The 27,032-nt window shown below is 48.4% G+C and overlaps 2 protein-coding genes across 2 annotated transcripts in view; one reads left to right on the forward strand and one right to left on the reverse strand.

The window, feature by feature from the left end:
- The window catches only part of GIGYF2 (GRB10 interacting GYF protein 2), a gene marked incomplete at its 5' end in the record, with an annotated part of 73,932 nt that overhangs the window by 32,864 nt on the left and 14,036 nt on the right, over positions 1-27,032 (forward strand). The window contains 10 exons of the mRNA XM_084267173.1: positions 14,491-14,670; positions 19,830-20,029; positions 20,117-20,279; positions 20,363-20,560; positions 21,037-21,227; positions 22,577-22,736; positions 24,540-24,706; positions 25,094-25,182; positions 26,180-26,287; positions 26,841-26,938. Of these exons, the coding sequence (XP_084123299.1) occupies positions 14,491-14,670; positions 19,830-20,029; positions 20,117-20,279; positions 20,363-20,560; positions 21,037-21,227; positions 22,577-22,736; positions 24,540-24,706; positions 25,094-25,182; positions 26,180-26,287; positions 26,841-26,938 (1,554 nt within the window). The remainder of the gene's footprint in view (positions 1-14,490; positions 14,671-19,829; positions 20,030-20,116; positions 20,280-20,362; positions 20,561-21,036; positions 21,228-22,576; positions 22,737-24,539; positions 24,707-25,093; positions 25,183-26,179; positions 26,288-26,840; positions 26,939-27,032) is intronic.
- Positions 693-2,586, reverse strand: KCNJ13 (potassium inwardly rectifying channel subfamily J member 13; the record flags this gene model as incomplete). The annotated part of the gene is made up of 2 exons (XM_084267158.1): positions 693-1,315; positions 2,109-2,586. 2 exons carry the CDS (start codon positions 2,584-2,586, stop codon positions 693-695), a joined length of 1,101 nt encoding a protein of 366 aa, XP_084123284.1.

Here is a 27,032-nt window from a genome sequence, read left to right on the forward strand (position 1 = left end):
TGCAGCATTTGTCATATCCAGCAAGGTTGTTTTGGTAGTGTCTTCATAGGGCTGTTGTGGAATGAGATGTTCTCCTTCCCTGGCAGAAGGAAGGACTGCAGTTAGTATTTCCAGGTTGGCTTCATAAGCACAGCAGGAGTTCTTTCACTGCCATGGGAGACTGGCAGTGCTTTGTACCAGGGAATTCAGCCAGCTGCAGACTGACAGAGCTCTGTATCCCCAGAGAGTGAAGAGAACAGAACAGAGTTGCTTATCCCAGCAGTAGTAACACCTTTGCTGAACAAGCCCATATTTAGCTGAGGTGTTCTGTGGTGGTGTCTGTTTTGTCACGAGCTGGTTAACCCCAACTTTGCTCAGCCTTGGGAATTTTGAAGGTCACTTCTTTCAGAGTGGGTGCAGCTTTAATGGTAGTCTGGTGAATTCAGCAGGTAGCTCTTTTGATTTCCAAGAGTTTAGGACTGGGATTCCTGTACCTGACTTCGTCCTGGGTGGTTCATCCAGCCTCTCCTCAGTTTACAGAACACTGGATCTCTGTACTCAATGTGTCCAGTTGTAATCAAAAGGATAGGAGAACAAGAGAGAGATCACTAGAAGATGGCAGGGCAGGCAGGGAAGGAAGGTTGTAAAGGGAACCTGAAAGTTTGGTGTGATAATAATTAAAACAAAAGCCCAAAGTTCAGAGTCTGCTCTCTCTATCCTGTGAGGCCAGGCTCGCAGAGCTGGAAGGTGTCGGCATGCTGCCCGTTGATGCGGATCTCCTTGTCAGTCCTTGTTGGGCTCTTGGGGTCGGCAGCAGCTGGGAGCTCAGGAATAGTCTTGTCAAAGTTCTCCATCTTGATCTGATACTGGCCCTTGGCGTTGCGGGCCAGCACGGGGGCGAAGCGGTGGTACAGCAGGATCTCTGAGGGGAGGTAGGACGTTCTCCTCTGACATGTTTCTCCTGTGCCCTCCTGCACCGCCGACAGAAAGATGACCAGCTCGAAGTGGTGAGCGGTCTCCCTTTGGAGGAGAGCGGCCAGGGGGCTGGACGGGCTGATGGAGTGGTAGTAGGTCAGGGGGAAGATGAAGAAAGGACACTCATCCGAGGTGACGCTGTCTAGGTGGAAGTCAACACTGGTTTGGTGCAGCTGCCCGTTCTCCTGCTCTTGGTAGAGCAGGGCAGAGATGTGGACGCTGGTCAGCGGGCTGGAGCGCGTGTTGGCCACCTGGAAGGTGAGGTGGGGCTTCCCCTCGCTGTGCGTCACCACGGCGGAGCGCGTGAAGCGGATGGAGAACGCCCGGTTCTTCGGCCGCGCGATCTTGGCCACGAAAGCACCTGCACCACAGAGAAGGACAAGCTGAACACGAGCCCTGTGCTGGGTTTGATCCCCAGAGCTGCTGAGCTCTGGAGCGGGCCCAAGGAACAGCAGCAGGCGTGGGTGGATGTGGTCTTTCTAGCCTCAGCCTTCATGGCTGGAAACTGCCAGGCTGGCATCACGCTGACCCCTTTTTGTTGAAAGGAAAGTACAGCTTTCCCAAATGCTGCTTTTCCTGTGCCTACTGAATGTTTGGAGTGTGGACTGTAGGGAAGCAGAGCCATTGCTAGCTTGCCCCCTGTGTATTTTCCAAGTGTTTTGATGTGCTTTAAACCTGTAAATTACTTCAGGTAATTTAAAATAGCTCAAAATAGCTGTGACATAAAAGTTTTCATTACACTGGGTTCTGAGTAACACTTAAACACTGAGTGACAGGTAACAAAAGTACTTCAGGTAGACAAAGGTGAACCTTAAAATAGAAAACAGATTTGTTGTAAGTATTGTAATTCCATGATAAAAACTTGGAGAGATAATGGTAGAAGAAAGAACAGATTGAGACTGGCAGGTGTGGGTCTGCCAAAAGTATCATCCAGTGACTAGTGGAACTCAGATTTCAGAGCTCACTACCACCTTCTTTATGTCTTGTCAACAAAAGGTGTTGAACTTCTAACACAGCTGAAACGGCACCATCCTTGTAGTGCCAGATGTAATTGCTCTTCCAGGTATCGCTATGACCACTGGTTATTTCTAGCTCTGTTTCTTAAATCTGATTGCTACCCCAGTTGTATTTCACAATTAAATATGAAGGGTTACCTGTGATGAAGGCTTCCAGCATGAGCCCCAGGACCATCTGTATGGCGAGCAGCGCGATCGCGCTGGGACAGTCCCCGCTGGGGAACATGGTGCCGTATCCGATGGTGAGCTGCGTCTCCAGAGAGAAGGAGAACGCAGCTGTGAAACTGGTGATGTACTTGACACATATAGTGTGGTTGTCAGGGGGAGCATCGTGGTCCAGCTCCAGGTCCCCATTCATCTCAGCCAGTAAATACCAAAGCACTGCAAAGACCAGCCAGTGAATGACAAAGGAAGCGGAGAAGACCAGCATCATCCACCTCCAGCGCATCTCCATCAGCATTCCCCACGCGTCTCGCAGGTATGCCAGACCTTTGCCTTGGGCACCATCCAGCTGGAACGTGCTGTGGCCATCCTTGGTCACCAGCCTCAGGTATCTTTGGGTCAGGAGGGGAGCACTAGATTTGGTGTTGTTGCTCTCCAGCATATCTGTTGTCATCTTCTAGAAAAGGGGAGAAAAAAAAGGAGGAAAGAATGGGCTACAACACAGCAGATCTGTATTTTCCCTAACGTTCACAGTTCTTGACACATCAGCAGGGGTTGAAATACTGCAGCCAACAAAGGAGGGCTTATACATTGCAATCCAGAGAAGATTAAGTCAGGAGCCTGGAGAGGAATTTACCACTGTTTGTGGTAATGCTTTGCTAGAAAAGATTAAGTTGAAAAATCTGAGTACTTCTCAAACTTTCCTTGCTTAGTTGTTTAAATAGAACTCTCAGACTTTACCTGCCTAAATTTACGTTTGAGTCATGTGCTTTAATTCTTTAGGGCTGAGTGGGATGGGATATCAGGCACAGGGTGTCTGAAAAGAAACTGAATTTTGTCTGACTTTATGACTTCTTTTTAGCAGAGTAGAATAGCTCACCGATGGCATTATGAATACTGTTAACCAGTAGTATGGAATTAGAGTTTATTATGTTGCTTCTCTAACAGCTTTATGCATTTAAGGGAATTCTGTAGTTTTCCTAGTAGCCCTTCCAGACTTTTCCTAGCTCAGGAAATCACTGCTGTTTGCACCCACCATGCCCAGTTAAGCAGAATTAGAGTATTCAGGGCAGAGCTGCTTCTGGGAGGCCGAGTCTGTTTATGTAAGGATCAGGTAAAAAGAGGGCAGAAGAGCAGTGCTGAAAACATGAAGATACATTGTCACATCACTTGAAGTCTCCTCTGCCTAAGCAGTGTATTGTATTTTATGTTTTCAGTAATCACATAAGAAAGCAGGACAACATGTGGCTGGGGTCAGGAGAAGAAGGGGCAATTGCCAATGCAGGAAGCAGAACGGCTGCTTGTAGGGGTGATGCTGGGTTAGGTTCCTCCCTTCACTTTTAAACTTTCAGAGATGCTTTTGAAAAGGCACTGGCCACTCAAATCCATACATTTAATAAATACTGTGTGTTTAAATTCACCTGGGTGGATTAAAATGAAATACAGGTTCATGTGAAATAGAGACTTCATAATGTTTACAGCCTTTTGGAGAGGGTTTAATCAGGAGATTTAAACACATCTAGATGCTGCAAATCCTAGTTGTACATGGTGTATTGGGTCAGGTTTATTAGTTTTCTATCAGTGTTGCCTTTCTCTGAATGGTGGCTGTTTCAGTGTGTAATACAAGCATGCAAACAGGCTACAGGAACTGGATTGCCCCAAAGAATGCCAGTCTGAGCTGTACCTTGAAGTGCATTAGATCTAAGGGTCCTGAGCTTCAGAATGCATTTGTCAAAGGCAAAACTCTGATCCTGTAAACCAGCAGTTTTATGACTGACTTCACGGTGATACCAAATTTTAGAGCAGTTACAGAACATTCTCTTGTGCTTAATGCATGCTGAAGTGTGAGGCTCAACATCTCAGCAAATGTCTGGATAAACTTTCCCTTTTCTTCCTTCTGTAGGTTCCCCAAACCACCCAGCTCCGTGCTGTAGTCAAAGGAGGTAGAGTAGATGATGACCTGAGTGGAATTTGGTGGTTATTCCCTTGTTTTTGTTTTACAATTCACATCTCCTAGAAGGACAGTTTGCAGCCCTTCACAGTGCTAAAGAATAGTGGGCTTACTCAGATGCTCCTAGTCAGTAGTACCAGTGACTTCTTGGAGGATTCTGATCATAGCCCACAGTGTGACCCCTGCCTTCAGCTGAGCTGCTCTTTGCTCTGCTGTAGCACTCTCTAAATGCCAGTTTTCAGTCTTGCTGCAGAGTTGGGGAATTTCCCATAACCTGAGTACAATTCTAAATGCTCCAGGAACCTGCTGACTAGTGACTTATCTGTAAAGCAGAGTCCTTGTGCTAAGGTTGAAAAGGGCTCTTTGGGGTGCCTTGAGGGAGCTTGAAAAGGGGTGTCTCTGAATAGGAAGGATGATGGGGGGGAAAATAGGCTGTGGACAAACACTTTGGGTTTATCATCTTAGAATAAGCCATACTCCCAAGCACACCTTTGGGTGTAAACTGTGGGGAAAAACCCAAACCAACAACAAAATACAACCCCCAAACGAGCATGTTTGTAAATCCTTATGGTACTTTGAGGGCAGCATCTGCTTCATAACCTCCAAGTCATTTGGGTTTGTAAAACCAAAGGGATGCTGTGAGAGCGCATCTGATAGCGACTGACGGGTGACAAGCTGTTCCCGTGGTGTTACATACATGGAGAGGAAAACGTGTCTTTAATGTGTATTTTTCTTGGCTGTGCTTGAGATCTTGCACGTGGCAATGGCAAGGTGCCCTGCTTGGGCACCACAGACCTTACTCTGAGCATAATGCTTATTGTGGAGTCTTGATTTTGGTGGTTACAGAGCTTTTGAGGATGGGGAGGAATCACTTAATGTTGATTTAAAGCTCTGAAAAAATGTAGTCAGTGTTGACTGCCAGATTGTTTGGAATCTTTTCTGTGGGGAAGGATCTGTTACAGAGAAGTTTGTAAGGTAACTTGTGATGAAGAACCTCCACTAGCCCCCAGCAGCATCTTTCAAAACAGTCCTGTGCCTCAGCTCCTTGAGACTTCTAGCAGGGGGATTTGTTGAGATTAACCAGGTTGATGCTGTGATCTCAGTTGCTGCAGACCTGATTTTCCTTCTCTAGGACTATTTAAAATACTGGGTACCTAATTTGATGGCAGTGATGGCACTGGAAGTGTGTAAGCTTGAGTTCCAAATGTGTTTCTGGGTTGGGGGGGGTGGGGTTTAAAGCTATTGAAGGCTTTGAGCTGTTAATTCTCAATATTTTGGGCTGGGAAAGATGGGTAAAATGCTGCAAATAGGCTCTGAGAGCAGTGTAGCTGGTTTTCAATAAGCTGTGGAAGAACTGCCCTGTGAGAAGTAGTTTACTCAGGCTGGAGGATCGGTCCCATCTGCTCTCAAAAGCAGAGTCAATTTAAGAGTAGGTGTGATTTTGAATTTGAAAGGGATCACTGCTTTCTGTCTGCTCCTTTCCTTACCCACCATGATAAACCCATGAATACCACCTTGCCTTGGGATGATAGACTAATGACAGGGCAAAGTCTGGCTTGGACCATCCCATCTGGTCCCCAACATGGTCCCTGATGTCCCTGTGTCAATCCCAGTTTTAAACAATGTGTTTTAGGCAAGACATCCAGCTTTGACTTGACAAGGAGTCATATGCATGTTGGTTGAAGTCTTGTCTCACTGCTGAATACAAACTGTGCTTCTAATCCAGGTTTGTCTGATGTCATCTCTTTGCTTTGGTTTTGCTTTTCCTAGTTCCTGACTTGGAAACTGTTGTAGCTTTGGGGTATCCTTCACCCTCCACCCCCCAGCCCCTGACTGGAAAGACAGGAACTGTCAGAAATGACTTCTCTAAACCTATTCTGGCAGTTACCAGTCTTTTATCATGCATTCAGTGTGGCTAATCCTTCCTGTTTCCAGTCGTTGAGAATTATCTCCAGCCCCAGTGTGCATGTTAGCTTTTCTAATCTCTCTGCCATCACTGTCCCTCCTTCTGGCATCTTCTACATGCCTTTCTGTGACAAGCTGAGGTGAGTGCTGCCTTTTTAAATGAAAGGCCCAGTTTGCTTTTCCCTAGTAGCTGGACAGGTTCTAAACTACCCTGTTCTGCTAATGATTTGTGTGCAATAAACCCTTGCCTAACCCTGCAGATAGTGTGTGCATGTCTGAGATTCATGGGCCAGCATGCTGCTTTCCCACCCTGGCCTGCCTTGAGTTGGAGCTGCCTTTGGGTACCTGCTGCTTCCTGCCACCATGGTCAGTGTCTGTGGGGACAGGACAAGGGGCAATGGCTGCAAGTTGGAGCATAGGAAGTTCTGCACCAACATGGGGAAGATCTTGTACCCAGTGAGGGTGAAGGAGCCCTGGGACAGGCTGCCCAGGGGGTGTGGAGTCTCCTTCTCTGGAGAGATTCCAGCCCCGTCTGGACACCGGCCTGTGTGCTCTGCCCCAGGGAGCTGCTTTGGCAGGGGGTTGGACCCCATGGGTTCTGGAGGTCCCTTCCAGCCCCTGTGATTGTGTGTTGCTTTGCTCTTGCCCAGCCTTTCCCTTGCCAGCAGCCGAGCTGTTAAAGCTCTGATGGGTGTGCAGGGAGGTTCATTTGAAGCAGGATCTCGATGTTCAGTGCTGTTCACCTGCTCAGGTGAAGGCACTTAGTGTGACACTTCCAGCCTGTGTTCAGCTTGGTGCACTGATGCACCTGCAGCATTTCAGGAGCCTGAACACCTGCACGTGGAGCTGCGTTCAGGGGAGGTTTGTGCTGTGCTGCCCAACTCCTGCTCTTAACAGAGTCTGTGGCTGCCCTTGGGTGGGATCTGGGGCAGTCTGCAGGGTGCTGCTGCATGAACACAGCAGAGCAGCTGAGAGGACCTGCTGCTTGCTGGGAGCAACTGCAAAACCTGCTCACAGCTGCAGCACAATGTGAAGGTTTATTAGAAGCCAGGAGGTGCTGCCATGTCCCCTGGGAATGTGTCCATTTCCTCTTCCCTTCACCTAGGTCTGCATAGTCTTGTTGTAGTTTGAGAGTTTAGCATCAGCTTTGTAGTGCCATCACCCAGCCCTGCTGCTGCTTCCACACTTTGCAGCAAGAACAACCTAAGCTGATCATTCTCTTGAAAAGGCCCTTTTATGCTAGAAAAGTCTGACTAGTGTTATTTTTACATTGAATGGCAATCCTGGAGATGTTCTGCCATTCATAGCAGGATATGTAGAGTTTTTTTAGTATCAATGACATGACTGAACCATATAACTTACATTAAAGTCTTAGAAATATAGGGAGTAATTCAGTTAGCTTTCACCCAAAGCAATTACTCTTTTGCTGCAGTTTGAAATGTTAAGTGTCCCACTATGGCTGACCTTGTAGCTTGTACCTCATTGAGGTGAGCAGGAGGAGTGTGTGACAGAGCTGCTGCTTCTGAGCAGCCTGTGGAATTAAGATACCTGTTCTCAGGGCTCGTTATGTACATCAGTAAGTAGTCAAGCTGGGAATTTTAATTTGTTGAGCCCAAGTCCCGTTTTTCAAAGCAAGAAACACAAAGGTGAGCACACAGGAGTTCAGACTTCTGACCACCTGTGATGGTTTACAACACTTCCAAGAGGAAAAAACCCAGTCTCCCTCAAATTTTGGTGAAATGGGGGTGTGTGTTTGGGGTGGTTTATCGTACAGAAAGCAAGGCTGCCTGTGTACTTGATTTGGGGGGGGCATCTGTAGTGTTCCAGTTTCTGTATAATGCATTTTCATATAGCACAGCATTGCTGACAATGCTGTGAGGGTCCATATGAACCCTAATTGATGATTACAAAGTGAGCCAACTACTCTGGCAGAAAAGCTTTACCAGGGCTTGGCTTTTAAATATGCTGGTACCTATTAAATCCTCCCAGAGAAACTGAACTGCAAAATGAAGTATTGCTACTGGAGGAGGAAATTTAGAGTTCAGAGGGAGGGTTTTATTTGCTCTGAGGCTGTAGTGATAGGAGTCAGCTGCCATCCCTTGGGGTTTTCTGGTGAAATGTGTGGCTTTGAAAGCCTCCCTGCCCTGTGTGATACAACCCCTGATGGTGTGTCTGGAACAACTGGGTTTTCTAGGACTCTGGAGTTCCCACTTTGTGGTTTCCTGGGCAGTTTGTGGTGGCTCACAGTGTGTCCATAAACAAAGAGAATGCATTGCTTGAGAAGGATTGAAGGCATGGGAGATAATTACAGATGGTTAGAGCTTGAGGAGGTGAAGCTCACTCTTACTCTGTGCCAGATCTGCAGTTAGATGCCCAGTTGGGATGAAAGCATCAGGAAGATGAGGGGGATTTTCTCCCAGCACTCAGGTTGGGTTGTACCCAGCTACCTTAGCAGGAGGCTTGCAAATACTCCCTGTCTGCAGGGCATTGCAGAGTCTTTCCAGCACTGTTTATCTCTCAAACTTTCTGGAAAAACATGGCATGATGCCTTTGGTTTTGCTGTTAGGGCAGTGGTTATCTGAGAAAAGCATTTTCTTCTCCTTGAAGGGCTAAATCAGAAAGGGCTTCCCTTTCTGGTGATACTCAGTTTAGCAAGCTTTAGAAATAAACCCCTGAGCCCTGAAACCAACCTTGATTTCTTTGGAAAAAGAATGCTAGATCAATTTCTAATTCTACAATAAGAAAAAGATAGGGGTTTGTACTTACCAGCCTTGGAAGGAAGGGTTTGTGTGCAGGAGAAGGGGAAGAGCTGGTTTCCAGGAGAGGGACTGGGCTGGTCTTGTGTGTTGGTCCCAGCACTGGCAAGAAACTTCCCACAAGTGTTGGTAAAGACTTTTTTTTTTTTAAAAAAAAGAAAAAAAACCTGTAAAAAATGGGTTTGTGTGTCTCACTCCTGTGTTTATAGTGCTGGGGGGGGGCTGGTTTTTATCTGAAGCTGATTTGATTGGTCACTTTGCCTGCAGGGGGGCCGGTTAGCTCTGATCATGTGGAAAAGAATGCTGGTTTGTTAGGAGGGTTTCTTTACCCAACACAAACCCTTAGCAGCCAAGGAGAAATCCTCAAACACTTACTTGGAGAAGGGGTGCCTTCCCTCTCACCTCCTTAATCAAGAGAATTTTTTGAGGTTTGTATAATCTTTCAAGTTTTTACATGAAAGTTGAAAAGGCCAAAAATTCCCCTGGAAAAAAGCTGAAGGGGGAATGTTCCCAGCTTGCTGCTGGAAACCACAGCGCTGCTCTCTGGTACCTTCTCCCTAACCCATGTCAACTACTGCTTCTTTAGGTGAAGAGAGGAACTCTTGTGTCTCCCTGGTGCTTGTCTAGTGCCACTGTGTCCCCCTCTTCGCTCGGTCCCGCGTGCTGGCGGTCAGTCGGTGGTGGGGCGCAGGGTACAGGCTCTGGAGGGTGTTGCTGAACTGTAGCTGGAAGCTGCTCAGAAGCTGCAGATCCAGCCTCTTCTCTTCCACCTCCACATTGCTCCTTTGTGAAACCCCAGAATTAATCACAGGATTTCACTAAAGCCGCAGCATGGAACAGTGCAGATCAGCTTGTTCCCTGGGTTAAAGGGAACCTCTTTCACTGCAGCTACTTTCTCTCTCACTTCTTCAATGAGAAGAGCTGTTGAGGGAAGATACTGGAGCTGGGTGAGTGTGCAGCATGGTCAGCCTGCTGCACTCCTGCACAGAGCTCTGAGGACAGCTTGGTAAAGCAGCACTACTTCACACTTTCCTTTCCCCCTCCCCACCTCCCTGAGCTGCTGATGTGAGGGCTTTGATCGAGCCTCACATGTAAGAGGATCTGAGAAACAAAGGCTGTGGTTGTTTGCAGTAAAACTACTGAAGGCCTGCTGGGAAAATTATTAATGGAGACTTTCCTGCTTAGCAAACAAAATCCTCCCTCAGTTTTACCTTTTTATTTTTTTTTTTTCTCCCTCTTTAACCTTCCCCCCCAACCCCAAATTGCAAAGCACTAATTCTCTGCTTCATTAGTATGGAACATTTTAATACATGTTCAGGCACAGCACCATACACTGTGATAGGCCTGGGGTGACCTTCAGAGCCAGGGCAGATACGTAGTGTGAGGGACTCCCACCACTGCAGCGAGCCTGTAGGACAGCGTGACGTGCCTGTCGCCCTTAGCTCCAGACTTCCACTCCAGACAGCCTCCTCTATTCACAAGCAGGATTTCTCTCTTTTTTTTTGCCCCTTCACAAGCAGGATTTCTTCCCTAACCATGTTTTGTACTGCATATAGTGCCTGATCACAGGTTTTCTAATCTGATTGAAGATCTACCACAGTGGTACAGCAGATGAGATAGCTGCAGTACCTGCTTTCCAGGTGTGTGTGTGTTAGGGAATTAACCTCTCCTGCTAGTTCCTGTGAATTTACTGCTTCCCCCATGCTCGTGGCAGTGGCTAAATGTTAATTCAGTGCAAAACCCCATGGAATGATAACTGTGTAGAATGTTTTTGAGCCTTGCTGTTGAGATTGAGGTTTTACAGAGGGAAATGTGAAGCTAGACATGGGCATCAGGGCTGATCTGTGCCAGTGCCTTTGGTTAGGAGTGAGTCGCCCTGCAGCACGTCAGGTGCTGCCCTGAGAAGGTAGTCCTCCTCCAGAACTGTTGTCTTAAGGCCACTTGTCCTGTTCTTCTGTGAAATGAGCTACAAAATTCCACACCTGGGCAGAGTGATGTGCATTCCTTTACAAACACTGGCTGAAGCAAAGGGTTTTTCTTTTATCCTGCTCCTGAGGAAGCGTGTAGCATGCAGCAGGAAGAGCAAGTCAGAGCACTTCATATCCCCTCCCTAGTTTTCCCCTCTTCAGAGGACACAGGATTGCTGCCAGTCATCACTCCCCTGTTTGTTCTCCAAACTGTGAGCATGTCATTAGAAACAGGGACTGGCAGCAGGGAGAGCAGGAGGTATTTGCCTCTTCCTAAGTGTTGCCACGGGGCTGCACCCCAGAGTCCCACTCTGGTGCATGGGGACTAGCCTCCCCTCCCCTCAGCACTGTGCAGCTCTAGGCTTTTTTGGCTGGATACCCCTGGGCTCTGTCTGAAGTTTTCTGTAAACACCACTGCTGGCTTTGTGACAGGCTTGAACAGAGGTGCCCTTTTACTGCTCCTTCTCTTCAGGAAGTCCAGTCAATTAGTCCAAGGCAAAGCCATAGATTGTGTTCTAGTTTTTTTGTCCTTAAAACCTTGCCAAATCCCGACTCCTGGGCTGGAGGGAGTGTGCTCAAGTGTAGGAGCAGTTTGCAGAGACGCCGTGCTGGGGCTTCAGAAGCTACATGTTTGTATGGGAGCTGTGGGAGTATCCTGGTACATGGCTTTGTCACAGGCCTCTGGCACTTGGGCAGCTGGAGCTTCCTGCTCCTTTACCCTGGGGCTGGTTGGTGTGTGGAAACAGGGAGTTCCTCAGCTGGTCCATCTCATATGTGGAATTGTCTGATTCCAGATGTGTTCTGACACACACCTCGCTGCCTTTGAGCATTGCTTGCTGTGGTGTCCAGGTTCCAGAAGGCTTCAGTGTATCCTGAAATGCTGCATTTCTCAGGGCATCACAACAGTCCCCTGAACTATTGCCATGCTCAGAAAAGGTTTCAGAGCCCCAGGTGATGGATCCTGCCCCTTGGAGCCAGTTCTTGTTTCTTACACTGCTGATGCTGCAGAACTGACACTCAGAGAGGGGGCAGGAGCCCACTTGTGCCTGGTGGTGGCAGGCAGCACGTGGTGGTTCAAACCCCACAGCAGCAAGTGGGGATGCCCTTTCCTGGGAGCTCCCAAGGTAAAACCTGACTGGGGTGGTTTAGTTCTTGGGAGCAAAGCCAGCTGTCTGTCCTAAGGACTGAGAAGTCCCCAGTTGCCTTGGGTATGCCCATAGCCTACAGGTATCTGCAGAGGGGCTGAGAATGTATGGATAGTCAGTGGGAAAACAGACTTCATAGGTTCTTTATCTGGTTTTGCAACAGCAGAACAAAGCTTGTGGCCCAATGGCTTGTTGGTGTTAAAGAGCAGGCTCTGGAATCTGAACTTAATGGAGGGAAATAACACTTTCTTTCTTAATTGGTAAAATATCTCACACGCTGCTGAAGGAGCGTCAGGCAAGAGCTGTGAGTTTGGATGGAAAAAAGAGCCACTTCTCTCAAAAGACTATTTTTCTAGTCTCAGAATAGCAAATTGAGTAACATTTTATGTTGGTGACTGCTTTGGTGAGGAAAAATGAGTCTCTTGTGCTGCAGAATTTTTAAAAAAAGCTGTGTTTTTTTGTAGCATTTTAAAAATAACTTCAGGAGGAGTGGTACATGTTCCTTATCATCTGGCTCTTGGGGTCATCTGCTCTGGAGTGCAGCTCGGTCATGGGCCACTCTCTCTGTTTTACTTTGAGCTGACTTGGCTGTGCAGCTCTGCCTCCTGCTTTTGTACTGCTCAAAGCTCATCCCAGGAGCAGTGCTGAGAGGCTGCCCTGCACTTCTGGGACACTCTTACCTGGCATTCTTCAGAGGCCTAAAACAAACAACCCCTCTGTATGCCCCAGGCTCAGATTTTCCCTCTAGCTTGTTGCCTGCCTTTATTTTCCATGAAGCATGGTAAAGCAGAGTGAGATTGACCTTCATCTGCAGAGACTTACCCATTCCAGGTAAGGAAATTCACCAGCATTGCACCTGCCAAATGAAGAGAGTGGAGTGTCTCCAGTGATTTCTGGTTTACTTGGAGCCAGTGTCACCAGCCACTTCCCAAAATACTTCTGGTTCTCAGAAGTACAGCAGCAGTCTTTGGGGGGAAGGAAATGTGTGTGTCTGGGTTAATTTGGCTTCATAGCTGAGACTTCCTCTTGACAGCGATGGTGTTCTTGAACCAAAGTGCTTCACCTCTTTCTATAGAAACAACACAAGAGGAAGGTACTCCAGGGAACTTTCTGAGGGCCTCTACTTAGCACTTAAGCAGTCATCAGGCTGGAAGATCTTTTGCATCTTAATTGAGGTGTTTCCTGCCTCTCTTGTCATCTTGATCAGTCAAGGGCCCTGCCATCCTGAAAGTTCTTGTGGAAATGTGTTCCTCTGACAGTGGTAAAATCATTTCATGTGAACCCAGAGCTCAGGAAATTGGATTCAACTAGGATTTTGTACTCTGATTTGGATTCTACCCATACTGTCTCACTCTGGCCCCTCCCTAAAAGGATACCTGGTGGAAAATTTTGAGCTAGAGAAAGGAAGTAGCTTTTTCCCCTCCAGTGTATTGAGGTGGTGGAGGAGGGATGTTGATTTTCCTCCAAGATACCTGCAGGGTCCAAAGGCAGTGCACTTCCTGCCTCCAGCCTGCAGCAGCTCTGTGTAGGAAGAGGTTCTGAGTTCTCCATGGGTGCTGTGATTCCTCATGTTCTTGCTGACTGACGAAGCTGTGTGATGTGGGACAGGGGAATGTCATCTCCTGTCCTTCCTAAACAAAAATCTTACATCTCAGAACACATTAGGTTGGAAGGGACCTTTAAACAGTAGCTTAGTCCAACCAGGAGTCTTGGTGCATGGTCATGCTTTCTTGTGGTCTTCCTGTCTGAGCAAGCAGGCATTATATATGTGCAGTCATCACCAAATATTATCTTAGGTTTGGGAGTTCATCACTCTCAGAAGGCAAGTGGGAGCATACCTGTCTCTAGTGCTTGAATACTGTTTGTAACCACACGGTTCTAGGTTCACACCATCCTTTCCTGCCAGTGTTGCTCTTCATTACTTGAGGATTTTATAGGTTTTATTTTAAATGTAATGTAAATTAGGAACCACAAGACTCTCTTATCACTTAAATTCCTGGTAGACCCATCCTGGAGCTCAAGCATGGTTGCTTCTAGCTCTGAATGCTGACTTTGGCTCTGCAGAAGGTGGATTCACAGGAGGATGTTAACACTGCTCTGCTTTTCTTGTCTAATCCTTAATCCTACCTTAAATTTTCAGTCTTTCCCAAACCTGGCAAGACACTGCACGTCGTGTTTGGCTACACATGCAGGTCTCACTTTGATTCTAGGAGCAGGCAATGTGTTTGCTTTACCTTAAATGTGTGGAATGGTTGTGGCTTGTTGTATTCCCATTTTCCTTTAGCATGAGGCACCATGATCCAGCAGCTTGTTCTCTCTCTGCCAATACAGTCTCCTTTCCTTTTATGCATCCTGTGGCTCTTAAACTCTCATCTTTCCCTTCTCTCTCCTTCCTGTCAGGATTCCTTGTATGCTTTGCTTCTGTTTTTCTCCTCAGTCTTTCCATCCCAAGGTACATAGGGACATGGAGGGATTTCCCAAAGCTCTCTCATACATTTCCTTCCAGCAACTCCATTCCTCTCCTAGGTCCATCACCGCTTACTCCTGGTGCCTTAAGGGAGCAAGAGTTCAACCCTTTGCTTCTAGGCTCACGAAGTCAGGATGTGTGTTCACTGGCCTGTGTTTTCTTTGCAGTGAGACCAAACTTTGAGGAAGGTGGGACAGCAGCAGCGGGCAGGAAGCACGAGTTTATCCGCTCTGAGAGCGAGAACTGGCGCATCTTCAGGGAGGAGCAGAACGGGGAAGATGAGGACGGAGGCTGGCGCCTGGCCGGCTCGCGGAGGGACGGGGAGAGGTGGCGGCCTCACAGTCCAGGTGAGGGGGGAGCTGGAGAGAAATGTGGGTCTGAGGGCAGGGGGGGAAAGCAGGGGAGTGGGAGGTGGTATAGAGTTTGGGACAAAAATAGGGAAGGTACATGTGGTTCTGATCACAGAGTTGTACAACATCGGGCTGGATGGGAGCTCGGGGATGGCCTGCTCCGACCTTTCCTGGTAAAAGCTCCACCTAGACAAAGCTCACTCTGGACAGGGTGACTCAGTACCCCACCAACTGAATGCTGACAGCACCCAATGGGGAACCACCCACCCACTCCCCTGAGGAGATTATCCCAGTGGCTGATCGTTCTCCTCTTGAAAAAGTTCCTCTTGTGTCCAGTTGGAATGTCCTCAGGAGTAACTTGCACTTTTTTTGCCTTGTATTATCCATGTGGTTCCTTGTAGAACCAGTCTCTGTCTTCTCAGTGGCCACCCTTTTAAGTTCTGGACAGTGGCGATGAGGTCTCCCCTAAGCCTTTTTATCCCAGGGCTGAGCAAACCCAGTTCTCTCTGCCTTTCTCATATGGCAGGCTTCCCAGTCCTTCAGTTTTCCTGGTGGCCTTGCTCTGGACCCTCTCCAGCCTGCCCACATCTCTTTATTTAGCAAGGCCTGAAACTGAACATGGAATTCCAGGTGTGGCCTGGCCAGTGTTGAGCAGAGTGGGATACCCTAACATACTGAAAGGAACAGTGTTGTTGTGTGTGTTTCCCTGTGCTGTGTTCCTGGTAAAATCAGGGTGTGGGGGGGTGTGTGTTCCAGTGCTGTTCCCTGTGGCTGTGATGCTGAGGGAGAAATTACCCCCTCAGGTAACACACCAAGGCTGTGGAGTGATGGAGTGACGCTGACACTAAGCCATTCAGGCTGTTGGCCTCTGTAGTGTTCCAAACATGTTTGTGATGCCAAGAGGCATCCCTGGGAAATCTCAGAACACATTGCTCTTGTGTCCTGTAGTCAGCTACAAGATGCCCTGTCTCAATAATTTAGGCATCTGCTGAGTGTCTCTTCCCCTTCCCTGGCTGACTGTCTGTCTGGTTCACTAGCTTTCCACCAGTGCTTTGCTAGAGGTGCAGAGAAGCACAGAGTGGAGCTTGGTGTTTGAGTAGGGTGCCTGAAACTCTTCAGCCTTCAGCTTGGAGAAGATCCTGCTAGCCAGTCATCCCCATTGTGAGATCCTGGCCTGGGCTATCTGTTGGCTGCAAAAGGCTTCTGGGGAAATCAGGGTGAGATTGTGGCTCTCCTACTGTCACTGTTACAGTCATCAAGGCCTGGCACAGGCTGCCTAGGGAGGGGGTTGTCCCCACCCCTGGGTGTGTTTAACAGGGGGGTAGATGAGATGCTCAGGGAGCTGGGTCAGCACAGGACAGGGACGGTTGGACTCGATCTTAAAGGGCTTTTCCAACCTGGTGACTCTGCTACATCTTTGTAGGGAAGCAAAGGAAGCTCAGCACATCTTTAGGGCTGAAGTGGACAACTTTTCTTCAGTGAAGAGTCACACTTGCTCTCACAATGGGTCTGTCACCCTTGTCAGTATCCCAAAGGCTTTTCAGCCCTGGGATGGCTGTGTGCTGCTGTTGCATTACCTCTGTCCCTGGCCCTCTCCACAGCTGTGTGTTACTCTGCCCTCACACAACTGTCAGCTTGTACTAAATCTCAGCAATGAGCCCAGGGCTGGGTTTACTATCAGCTGTTTTCTATTTAGAGCAGGGCTGAGGGGCAAGTTTGGAAGAATGCAATTTGCTCTTCCCCAGTGTTTGGTGGTGATTGTTCATTAGACACTGCTGCTTTGTTAGACAGCTCAGATGACATCAGGCCAGCTCCGACTGTACCTCATGATGAGCATGCTACTCAAGAGCAGAGTGTTTTACAAGTACAAGCCTGCATGCTTTAGCTTAAAAGGAAGCACAGACCTCAAAGTTCAGGAGTTCATTCCTGGCTTGAACTGTTTTGGAAGATGTTCTGAGGAGGCTTCTGGAAATTCATTTCGCTTCCATCATAGGAAGTAGTGCAGCTTATTTGAATTCTTGCTCTAGCAGACAACTGGCTTAGCACTGGTCAGTGAAGACAGAGCAGGTATAACACTGTTGTAAGGATTGTGCCACTCTGCAGAGGAGTAGCTAACTCTGAGGCAGAGCCAACAATTGATACAGCTTTGCTCAGAGCCATATCTGACTTCTACTAGCCACAGGACCATCAAAACCATTCTAATCACATCCTGGCTCTGAACAATGAGTTTAACTCAAATTGGCATGGCTTAAAGTGCTGCTTTGTACTTCCTCTGCTGTTAGGTAATAGAACTGATCATGTGTCCTGCTAAAAATAGAGAGGTGTCTTCAGAGCATTGTCGTCACTTGTTTAGCTGGACCTTCCTTTGGCTTGGCTCCACGTGCTTGCTACCAGATTGTATGCTGCTTGATACTTATTATTTTGTTTTCTTTCTGGGTGAGAACAGCTGAGCAGAACATGTCACTTGTCAGGCTCCAGTTTCTCATCTCCTGTCCTTAAGCAAGGAATCCTCTGTGATTCCCACAGACCCTTCTTTGGCCAGCCTTTGAATTCCTCCTGCTCCTTCAGCTGTGTTTACTGCAGGATGGCTGACCTAAATCTGCTGGGTTTGTGCTTTTTTAGTAGGCACAAAGGAGCAGGAGGATGGGCTGGAGCAGCCTCCTGCCCCTGTGTATAGTTCCCAGGTTCTGATTGATGGCAGCCAAAGCTCCCTCCCCTGAGTGAGCTGAGAGGCTCCGTCACGTGTCCGAGCTGTGTCTAAGCTTTTTCCTCTTCCATGGCCATACCTTGGATGCAGAGTGGGAGCTGCTGAGTATGGCTAAAGTGAAGCAGCAAATAGGGCAGACTTCTCCTTAAAATAGACCAGCCTAATGCTTTTTTTCCTTCCCCCTTCTACTCCTTAGTTCAGAAGGGTGTGAATGTGTGTGGTTTCACAGCCTGAAACCTGCCTGGACTGTCTCACCAGGCTTTTCCTCTCAGACCTGATGGGGTTTCTGCTTTTGCACTAGGACTGGAAGCCTAATGGGAAGACACCTTCCCTTGGCTTTTGCAATGGGAAGGTTGCTTTGCTGGTTGTTCTGGGTAGATGTGGTACTGCTCTTACTGTAGATGTGAAATAGGGTCTTTAGACTGGGCTAGGTATCTGTAAGAAGAATGTGACCAGAACTTTAAATTCCTGGCTGCTTCAAAGTTCTCTTGCTTGGTTGCTTTATAATTTTTTTTTAATCTAGTCAATTTTAAATTCTATTTAATCAAAGAATCACAGGATGCATTAGGTTGGAAGGGACCTTCAGAGCCCATCTAGTCTCACCCCTGCAGTGAGTAGGTGCATCTTCACTAGAGCCAGACGCTCAGAGCCCCATCAAGCCTGACCTTGAATGTCTCCAGGGATGGGGCCTCCACCACCTCTCTGGGCAACTTGTGCCAGTGATCCACCATCCTCAGAGGGAAGAACTTTTTCCTAATATCCAACCTAAATCTGCCCTTTTCCAGTTTAAAACCCTCACCCCTATCATTCCATGCCCTCAGGAACAGTTCTGCCCCAGCTTTCCTATATAGGCACCTTTCAGGGACTGGAAGGCCACTATAATAGAGATCTTTTACCTTGAAAGTCCCTTCTTTTTGTTGCTCCAGTTCTTGCATTCATATAGCCATTGCCCTTTAAATTTGCAGAGTAAGTCCATCTTATCAGAAACACACAAACTTTTTTGGTCTTGAAACTAGTGAACATGATGTATGGGTGGCTTTGTATTTGGTTACCAGGTCATCCTTCAGGAATAGAAATCACCTCTTCTTGCCTAACATTTCTGCCTTATGTGGTTTTGTGTCTTCACTGAAACAGTTCTATGAAGATCTTTTTCCTGAGCAGTACTTTAGAGAGGCCTCAGTCAGTAATCTCATACAGAGATTTTCTTGGTTCTGCTTTTTTTAAAATGCTTTCTAAATTCATCTTGGTTTGCTCAATTTCCAGTATCAGCTGCTGTGAAGCAAGCAGACTTCTCTTGGGCATTGTGCTTCCTGAAGACCTTAATGCAGCAAAAGTGCATTTGAGAGTCTTGCTCTAACACTGAGCCAAATAAAGAGGAGGTTCATACATACCCAGTGTGTGCCCCAAAAGCAGGATGTGGAGTGCTCCTTTGTCTCTTGCCTAGTATTTGGGACTCTTTAGTTTGGTATTTAGCATTGTTGGCTAAAAAGCTTTAGGTAAGAATTTAAGATGTGTCTTTTGGCCTGCTTTAGAGATGGGCAGCCCTGTATGTCAGGCCTGAGCTGCTCACTGTACTCTCACTAGGCTTTTAATAACCTCCTCTTGTTCCTGAGGAACAAGGGCTGATGCCTGCTCTGCTCTTCTCCTCTTTTTGCCTGGCCACCATGCTGCTGGCGTGGGGATGGGAACCGTGCAGGAAGAAGCTTGGTGCTTCTCAGTGCACGGTCTCAGGATGGCCCGTTGGTGGCTGTGTGGAAAGCTCTTCATACCAAATTGCCCTCTTTTCTACAAGAGGGAGCTGAGGAGGAGAGGCTCAGCTGTTTGTGAGCCCCAGGGTGAGCACAGACAGGTGTATCAACCTGTTGGATACGGCATTGCCAAGTTCAGGCTGTAGCTCTGTTTTCCCACATGGCAGGAAACCTGATGCAGACATTGCTGGCTGTACTGAGATATCTGCCTGTGGTTTCAGTCAGACATGCAGCCTGGTTGTCAGCAACCTCTCACACTCAATCCTTGGGAAAAGCCCTCTGATTCCCAAGGAAGTCCTGATACTGATGTGTTGATATTTCTTATGAGGAAGGTGGGGGGTGCTGATGGCTCATAAATTTGACCAGCATCTGGTGTTGCTTAGTCTCATGTTGGTGCTCCAGCATGTTTTAGATTACATAGCCATAGATTACATGGCTTTTAATGCTGCTGATGTCACTTGCAATGTGGGGATGTACAGTGACAGTGTTTCAAGTCCTTTGCTTAAAGGTGAGATGCTCCTTTTCTTTCCCCTGCCCTTTGGTGCCTGTTCGTAGGGGGAATCGTACCCTGTTGGGGCCTTCTCCGTTTCTGCCCCTATTTGTCATCTCTTACCCACCCCTTGACTCCTCCAAGTTAGCTGCTGCCCCAGGGCTGTGTGGTAAAGCTGCTTTCCCTGCCTCAGACGGGCCTCGTTCCGCAGGCTGGCGGGAGCACATGGAGCGGCGGCGCCGGTTTGAGTTCGATTTCCGGGAGCGAGACGATGAGCGGGGCTACCGGCGGGTGCGCTGCGGCAGCGGCAGCATGGACGACGACAGGGACAGCCTCCCTGAGTGGTGCTTGGAAGATGCAGAGGAGGAAATGGGAACGTTTGACTCCTCTGGGGCGTTTCTCTCTTTAAAGGTAACAAGCTTTCTTGCCCTCTCTGTTCCCCTGGAGCCGAGTGTCCTCCTGGTGGGTGGGTGATGGATGACGATGTTGACTTGATAGAAGGTGCAGAAGGAGCCAATCCCTGAGGAACAGGAGATGGACTTCCGACCGGTGGAGGAAGGGGAAGAAAGGTCTGACTCTGAAGGCAGCCACAATGAAGAAGCCAAAGATCATGAAAAGACCACCAAGAAAGAGGGGGAGAAAACAGACAGAGTAGCAGCAGGTAAGGGGGACTGCTCCTGCATATCTTCTATGCTGAAGCTTAGAATTTTGAATTCGGTTACGTAGAACCGTGCAATGTTACAGAAGCAGTGGAAGAAGCACTGCAGACATCTTCACCAGCTGCCAGGGCAGACACCCCACCGAAATCCCAGCCCCCGGACCCGCTGCAGGCGAGCCTGTTTGAAAGGAAGGAGGAATCTGCACCAGAAAGGACAGAAAAACCAGAGGATAAAGAGAATCGAACAGAAAATACACCCCCAGCCAAAATGTCCAACAGAGAAGGTAACAAACTCAATAGATGAACTCAGTCAATTTCCATTAATTGCTGTGATTAGTCTTGGGCTCTGGATTCTGGCAACGAAAAGCCAGAACTCCCCAACGTGGCTGGAAGTACCAGCTCTGTTGGCTGTGCCATCTCAGAGGCTTGCAGTGTGCTGGTGCTTCACACTGTGATATGGTCTGGAGATGTGAGGTGGTTGTGGGTGGGCCTCACTGTGGTAGGGCTGAGTCTGGATTTCACATACACATGCTGAGCTGTGCTGAGGTCTGGTCTGTGCTGTTAGAATTCACCTTTCCCTTGAGGTTGGTTGGGTGCCTGTGCTGTGAACAGTACCAATGTGTGGTTGTATGTACAGGCAGATCTGAGAATACTTCTGGTTTGGAGCTCGTTTTGAGGTGCTGAATGTTTTCTACAGTAAGTTCTTAAGTCATTTCCATTTCTATTTAAGATAACTAATTATAGTTTTTTTTTCCTTTAGATTTGGCTTCTGTTGCTCAACCTTTGCCACAGATTTCTGCAGATACAGCCTCTCCTGCTCATCTTTCTCCTCCTGTTTCCAATTCCAATCCCGCTCTGCGGCCAGTTCAGACACCTGTCACAGCTGCTCCAGGCATGGGCAACATTCCTGCTGACCCAGATGATGAAGAGGGCCTCAAACACCTAGAGCAGGTACAACCTCTCACATTCCTTTGGTGTGTTGACAATGGTGAGACTGCAGGAATGTGGAATGCAACAAATATTTGAAGCCCATAAACCCAGAACTGCAGCTGCAGCTTTATACTCCACAAGGTGTGCTGAAAGCTACTTTGCTTCTCTCCAGGATTTTTTTGGAGAATAATTCAAGCCTGTGTAGTAGTTTTCTGCATAAGGGTACCATACCCAGTGTCACAGAGCTGGAGAGGCTGGTGCTTACCATGGGTGTCAAGCAGCCTTGACATTACATAGAATCACAGAACCATAGGGGCTGGAAGGGACCTCCAGAGCCCATGGGGTCCAACCCCCTGCCAAAGCAGCTCCCTGGGACAGGGCACACAGGCTGGTGTCCAAACGGGGCTGGAATCTCTCCAGAGAAGGAGACTCCACACCCCCTGGGCAGCCTGTCCCAGGGCTCCCTCACCCTCACTGGGGAAAAGTTCTTCCATATGTTGGTGTGGAACTTCCTATGCTCCAACATGTAGCCATTGCCCCTTGTCCTGTCCCCACAGAGCCCTGAATAGGGGCTGGCCATTTCCCCCTGCATCCCATACTGAAGATATTGATAAACATTCATAAGGTCCCCCCTTAGTCTTCTTTTCTCCAGGCTGAACAGTCCCACCTCACTCAGCCTTTCCTCGCAGGGGAAATGCTCCAGACCCTTCATCATCTCTGTAGCCTCCTCTGGACACTCTTTAGGAGATCCCTGTTTTATCCCAGGGAGCCCAGAACTGGCCACAACACTCCAGGTGGGGCCTGACCAGGGCAGAGCAGAGGGGGAGGATCCCCTCCTGTGACCTGCTGGCCACACTCCTCTTGATGCCCCCCAGGATCCCCTTGGCTCTCTGAGCCCCCAGGGCACACTGCCGGCTCATGGCCAAGTTATCAACCAGGACCCCCAGGTCCTTCTCCACAGAGCTCTTCTCTTTGCCTTGAGAAACCATAAACCAGTATGCTCAATATGTTAAAAATACATAACCAAGTGCAGCCTGTGTCTGTGAGAGTTAGTGACTGCTGCTCCCATACCTGTTTTCCTTTGCACCAGGACACCTGGAGGCAGTTTCTGTGGTGACCAGCCTTCTTGGCAGGTTGTTTCAGAGCTTTACTTGAGCAGGTGAACAGTGTTTGTTCATAATTCTGCCAAGGTGGTGGGCTGAGCTCAGGGTCTGTGATGTGGTTACACAGGTCCATGAGTTGCCTGTAACTCCTGGTGTACTCCTGAGCACTGGGTAGTAGGAGGCGGTTGTATTTGCTGTGCTTGTTTTCAAAGCTGTGAGCACACAACTCACTCTTGTGTTCCTTGCTGGTTTTGATGTCTCCTGCAGCAAGCAGAGAAGATGGTGGCATACCTGCAGGACAGTGCCCTGGATGATGAAAGACTAGCAGCAAAAATCCAAGAGCACAGAGCAAAGGGTTCCTCTATGCCACTGTTCCATGAAGCCATGCAGAAGTGGTACTACAAAGATCCACAGGGAGAAATTCAGGGTAGGTCTGTGCCCTTTACACTTCCTCTTTTGTTACACAGAACTGTAAGGAATTCTTCACAAGTGACCAACAACAGATACCGGTGTTTGTTTATACAGAAGCAGCTCGTTTACCACCCTAGAACTAGGTTTCCAAGGCAGATCCGCTGCTCATCACTGCCCCCGTCAGCCCAGCACCTCTCATGTCCACAGTTACTCTCGGTGGCCGGGGTTTGCCACCACTTCCTGCTTCTGAAAGCTGGGGTCAGCCTAGAGCCCGGGTTGCATCCAATAGATACTCAGGGTCCAGATAAATGGAAACAAAACAGAAACGTGCCCGTTCAGTAGCTTGGTGAGGATTCAGTGAGAACCACTGAAATCAGTCCTCTTGTCACAGCTGGAAGACACTGAGTGTTGAGGGAAGGGTGGTTTGTTTGGAATCTGAAGCAAAGGGGAAACACGTTTCGACAAGCCAGTGCTTGTGCCTAACCTCACTTTAGGTTGCAGTGTCAGCTAGTGCATTAGTTCATATAATTCCTTTCCAGGCCTGCAGCTTTTGCTTAGAGTTTGGGTTGGTTTGTTTCTGATGGAGGTTGGAACAGGGATTTCATGTAGATCCTTGCATCTTGGCTTTCAGAAAGTACTTTTCTGGAGGGCTCAGGGCTGTGTTTCAGCAGCTGCCTCCCAGAAATGCAGCTAAGCAGTTAATTTCCTTGCTGTATTGCACTGAGCAGCAGTTGCTGGCGCTGTTTAGTGTGAATGGCTTCCTCAGCCATGAGCTCTAGAGAGGATTTTTGGGGGTGTTACTTGTGACATCTGTACCAGTCTCTTGTCTGCAGGTATTACACATCTTGAGGGTTTTCTCCTCACTCCCTTGAAGGATGTGAACCATAAAGTGTTGCTCAGTGTGCCTTAAACCTCCTGTTAGTTGCTGCTGAGGTTATTGTTCGGTGATGATCTAACAGTTTTTTACTGTACTAAGTACTTCCTTGAATGTGGCCTCCAGAAAGAAATGTTCCCACATAGGTTTTTTTCTTGGGATACCTCTTGTGGTTTCATATTCTCCAGGAGGAATTGCCTTCTTTCTTACAGAGAAAGCAAGGATTACTGCACATTCTCACTTTCCTCCTCTTTGTATCCTGGCATTGTGTCTGTCTGGAGATGTAAAATCATCACAGGTGTCCTCACTGGAAATATTTCTCAGGGGAAAGAGGAGGAGAAGCAGCATAGCTTCTAGAGCAAGGAAACAACGTGGTTTCCTCATCTCAATTGTAATTGTTCCTTCAGAGATGGGTCTGCTGGTCTGCTCAGTTCAGGCAGCAGAACTTCTATAAAACATATGAATCCCTCTGATTTGAAGGCAGGAGGTGAAACAAGACAGATTATCAGTGTGGGGTGAGGAAAGGAGTGCTTGTGCTTTTTTAGCACTGTCAGCTAGTGGATACCACCAAGGTCTGAACTGGAAGTTGTACCTCTGGTCAGCATGAGCTTCCCTGGAAGGAGGGTGTAGGGTGTGTATTAGCTGGGCCAGGCTCCACACCACTGTGTCTGCTTGGCTTCTGTCTGGGAGCTGATCATCTCCCTCCAACGTGGGGTAAAAGCCATCACACACTTACAGACTGTCTGGGGAATGCTGTAAGACCTAGTTATGTGCACTGACACTCTGGCCTTGGGTGTCCAGTCTGTCTGGACAGGTGGGTGAGACGGACAGGACACCTGATGCCTGGTACCGCGTTACGTTAACAAGCGCCATGCTCCTTGTTTCCAGTGTGCTCAACTTGGCCTTGCTCCCCCTCCCCCTGTGTGTGGGTTGATGTTGTTCCAGGTCCTTTCAGTAATCAGGAGATGGCAGAGTGGTTCCAGGCTGGCTATTTCACCATGTCGCTGCTGGTGAAGAGAGCCTGTGACGAGACGTTCCAGCCGCTCGGGGACATCATGAAGATGTGGGGCAGGGTTCCCTTCACTCCAGGTCCAGCACCGCTTCCACATCTGGTAATGATGGGACAGTTACAGCATTCTGATAGCCCTGTAACAAATGGGAACTGACATACTTATGTGCCAGCTGCTCCCTCTTGGAGCTGCAGGGTTCTGGGTACCACAGCTGGTCTCTGTGGTCAGTTACCTTTCTAAGAGGAGAAGAGACAGTTGATGAGTGTTTCTTCTGGCTCTCCTGGGGCAGCAGGCTTGGTCCTGCCATGTGTACAAACGCTGTGTATTTCACAGTTCCCTGACCACAGGCTTTGTACCTGTTGGTCTCTATCTTATTTTTTCTCTTGCCTTTGTCATTTCAGTTCAGAACACAGCTCTTGCATTGCTTGCCTTTGCAGTACCCTGCTGGAGTTCTATAGATGTTACTAAAATAGTCTCTTTGAAACACAGGGTGAGCTGGACCAGGAGCGGCTGACGAGACAGCAAGAGCTGGCCCTGATCCAAATGCAGCACCTCCAGTATCAGCATCTTCTAATACAGTAAGGCTGGTGTCCCAGGGATCTCCCCCTGGCTGTGCTCCCCTTGGCAGCTTTAATCAGCTGGGTTCAGCTCCTGGGGCATTGTTTCCTTGGGCACTGGGGCTGGGAGTGCTTCACCTCCAGCAGCAATAGCCTGCTTCCACAAGCACCCCAGAGGCTGAGTAGCCAACAGCATTAGGACAGAGGGTGGCCTCCTCAGGCACAGTTCTCAGAGTCTTTGTGGTGTCATGTGTAGCTGCTTCAGTGAGCCCTGCTGTAGGTAGCTGCCTGAGCAAATCCCAGCTGCCCTTGTAATGCAGTTGGGATGTTTTGCAGTCAGGGGAAGGCTGCACAGCTGTTTTTTTCAGTTGGAGATGAAGGCAGAGCTTATTTTTGGCCTGCTTGCTCAGCTTTTTGAAGAACAGCGGATGGTAACTGCTGCAGAAAGCTGTTTGCATCTGTTTTTGCCAAAGTTGTTGGATGTTCAGTTCTGGGCGGTTCCTAACAACTTGTTTAGTTGGAGCTTGGAGGAAAGAAAGCAGGCAGATAAGATGGCTAGTTCCAGGGGGTCCTGAAACCATGTGTTGTGATGATGATTTTTGCATGCTGATTTGATAAGGGAAGAGCCTGACCTGTACCAGGGATGCCTTGACATCCTGGGGTGGAGATGGGTCTGTGGAGGTGGGCAGTCACCAAAGCCAGATTAACTTGAGCAGTCTTTATGTAACTTGCAGAAAAAGGGAAGTAGCATTGCACAGCTAACAAGACAAACAGGGGACAGCAGTCACCAGCTGACGTGGGTGGGGGTGGAGAGAAGTTTGTTTCCACTCATGCTGGCCAGTTTATGTTCTTGGAAAGAATCAACACACTGGGCCCTGTTCTGTGGCTTCCTCTAGTGTTCAGTGTGTACCTTGTGTAGGTCAGTGGGCATTAGTCCTGGAGAATGAACCTGTGCATGACTTGTGCAACAAATAGGCAAGTGAACAAATACCAGTGATTCTCTGCTTCTCTTTTGAAGACAACAGTATGCACAGGTGCTGGCCCAGCAGCAAAAGGCAGCCCTCTCATCCCAGCAGCAGCAGCAGCTCGCTATTCTCTTGCAACAGTTCCAGGCCCTGAAGATGAGGTGAGTTCGCCCAGACTTGAACTGAACACTGTTTTTTCCTGCACTCTTAACTCATATATAGTGACAGTTACTATCTTGTCAGTGCTCTGTCCTGCTGGAGGTTGCTCACAGTTGAGCATTAAGTATTTTAAAGATTGTGAATATAAAAACCCTGCAGGGTGTCAAATGCTGTTGTGTACATGTAGCCTTTGCCTCAGAGTTATTTATGGAAAGGACAGAGAAAAGGTGGTGGTTGAAATCGTGCTATTTTGCCAGGTCTGTGGGGCTGGTAACCAGATGGCTCTGCCAGCTGGGCAATACCAGGTGCTTGTTCCCCTCTGCTGGTCTAGCAACAGCAGCCACAAACCCAGCAGTAGCTGTCTTAGCCCTGGACTTGGCAGCAGGGATGAGACTAGCAAGAGCTCTGCAAGCAGCTAGTATTGCCCACGTTGTATTGTTGTTGTGAAGAGAGGTGTGGAAGGAAAGAGTGTGTTGCAAGTTACTGACTCTCAGGTGTGCTCAGAGCACTCCTCTCCCTGGAAGGGGCCTGTTGACTCTTCTGTTGATGTTGCAGAATATCTGAGCAGAACATGATGCCACCTGTAACGAGGTCTGTGTCAGTGCCGGACACTGGCTCAATATGGGAACTACAGTCAGCTTCACAGCCTACAGGTAAGAGGCTTGGCACCTGTCACACCTGGCCAGATAACTTCCTGGGTTAGCATCTTGGAGATGATCACTTCCATTTTGACACTGGGGGAGATTT

The sequence above is a fragment of the Gallinula chloropus genome (assembly GCF_964237585.1).
Source record: "Gallinula chloropus genome assembly, chromosome: 8".
NCBI lineage: Eukaryota > Metazoa > Chordata > Aves > Gruiformes > Rallidae > Gallinula > Gallinula chloropus.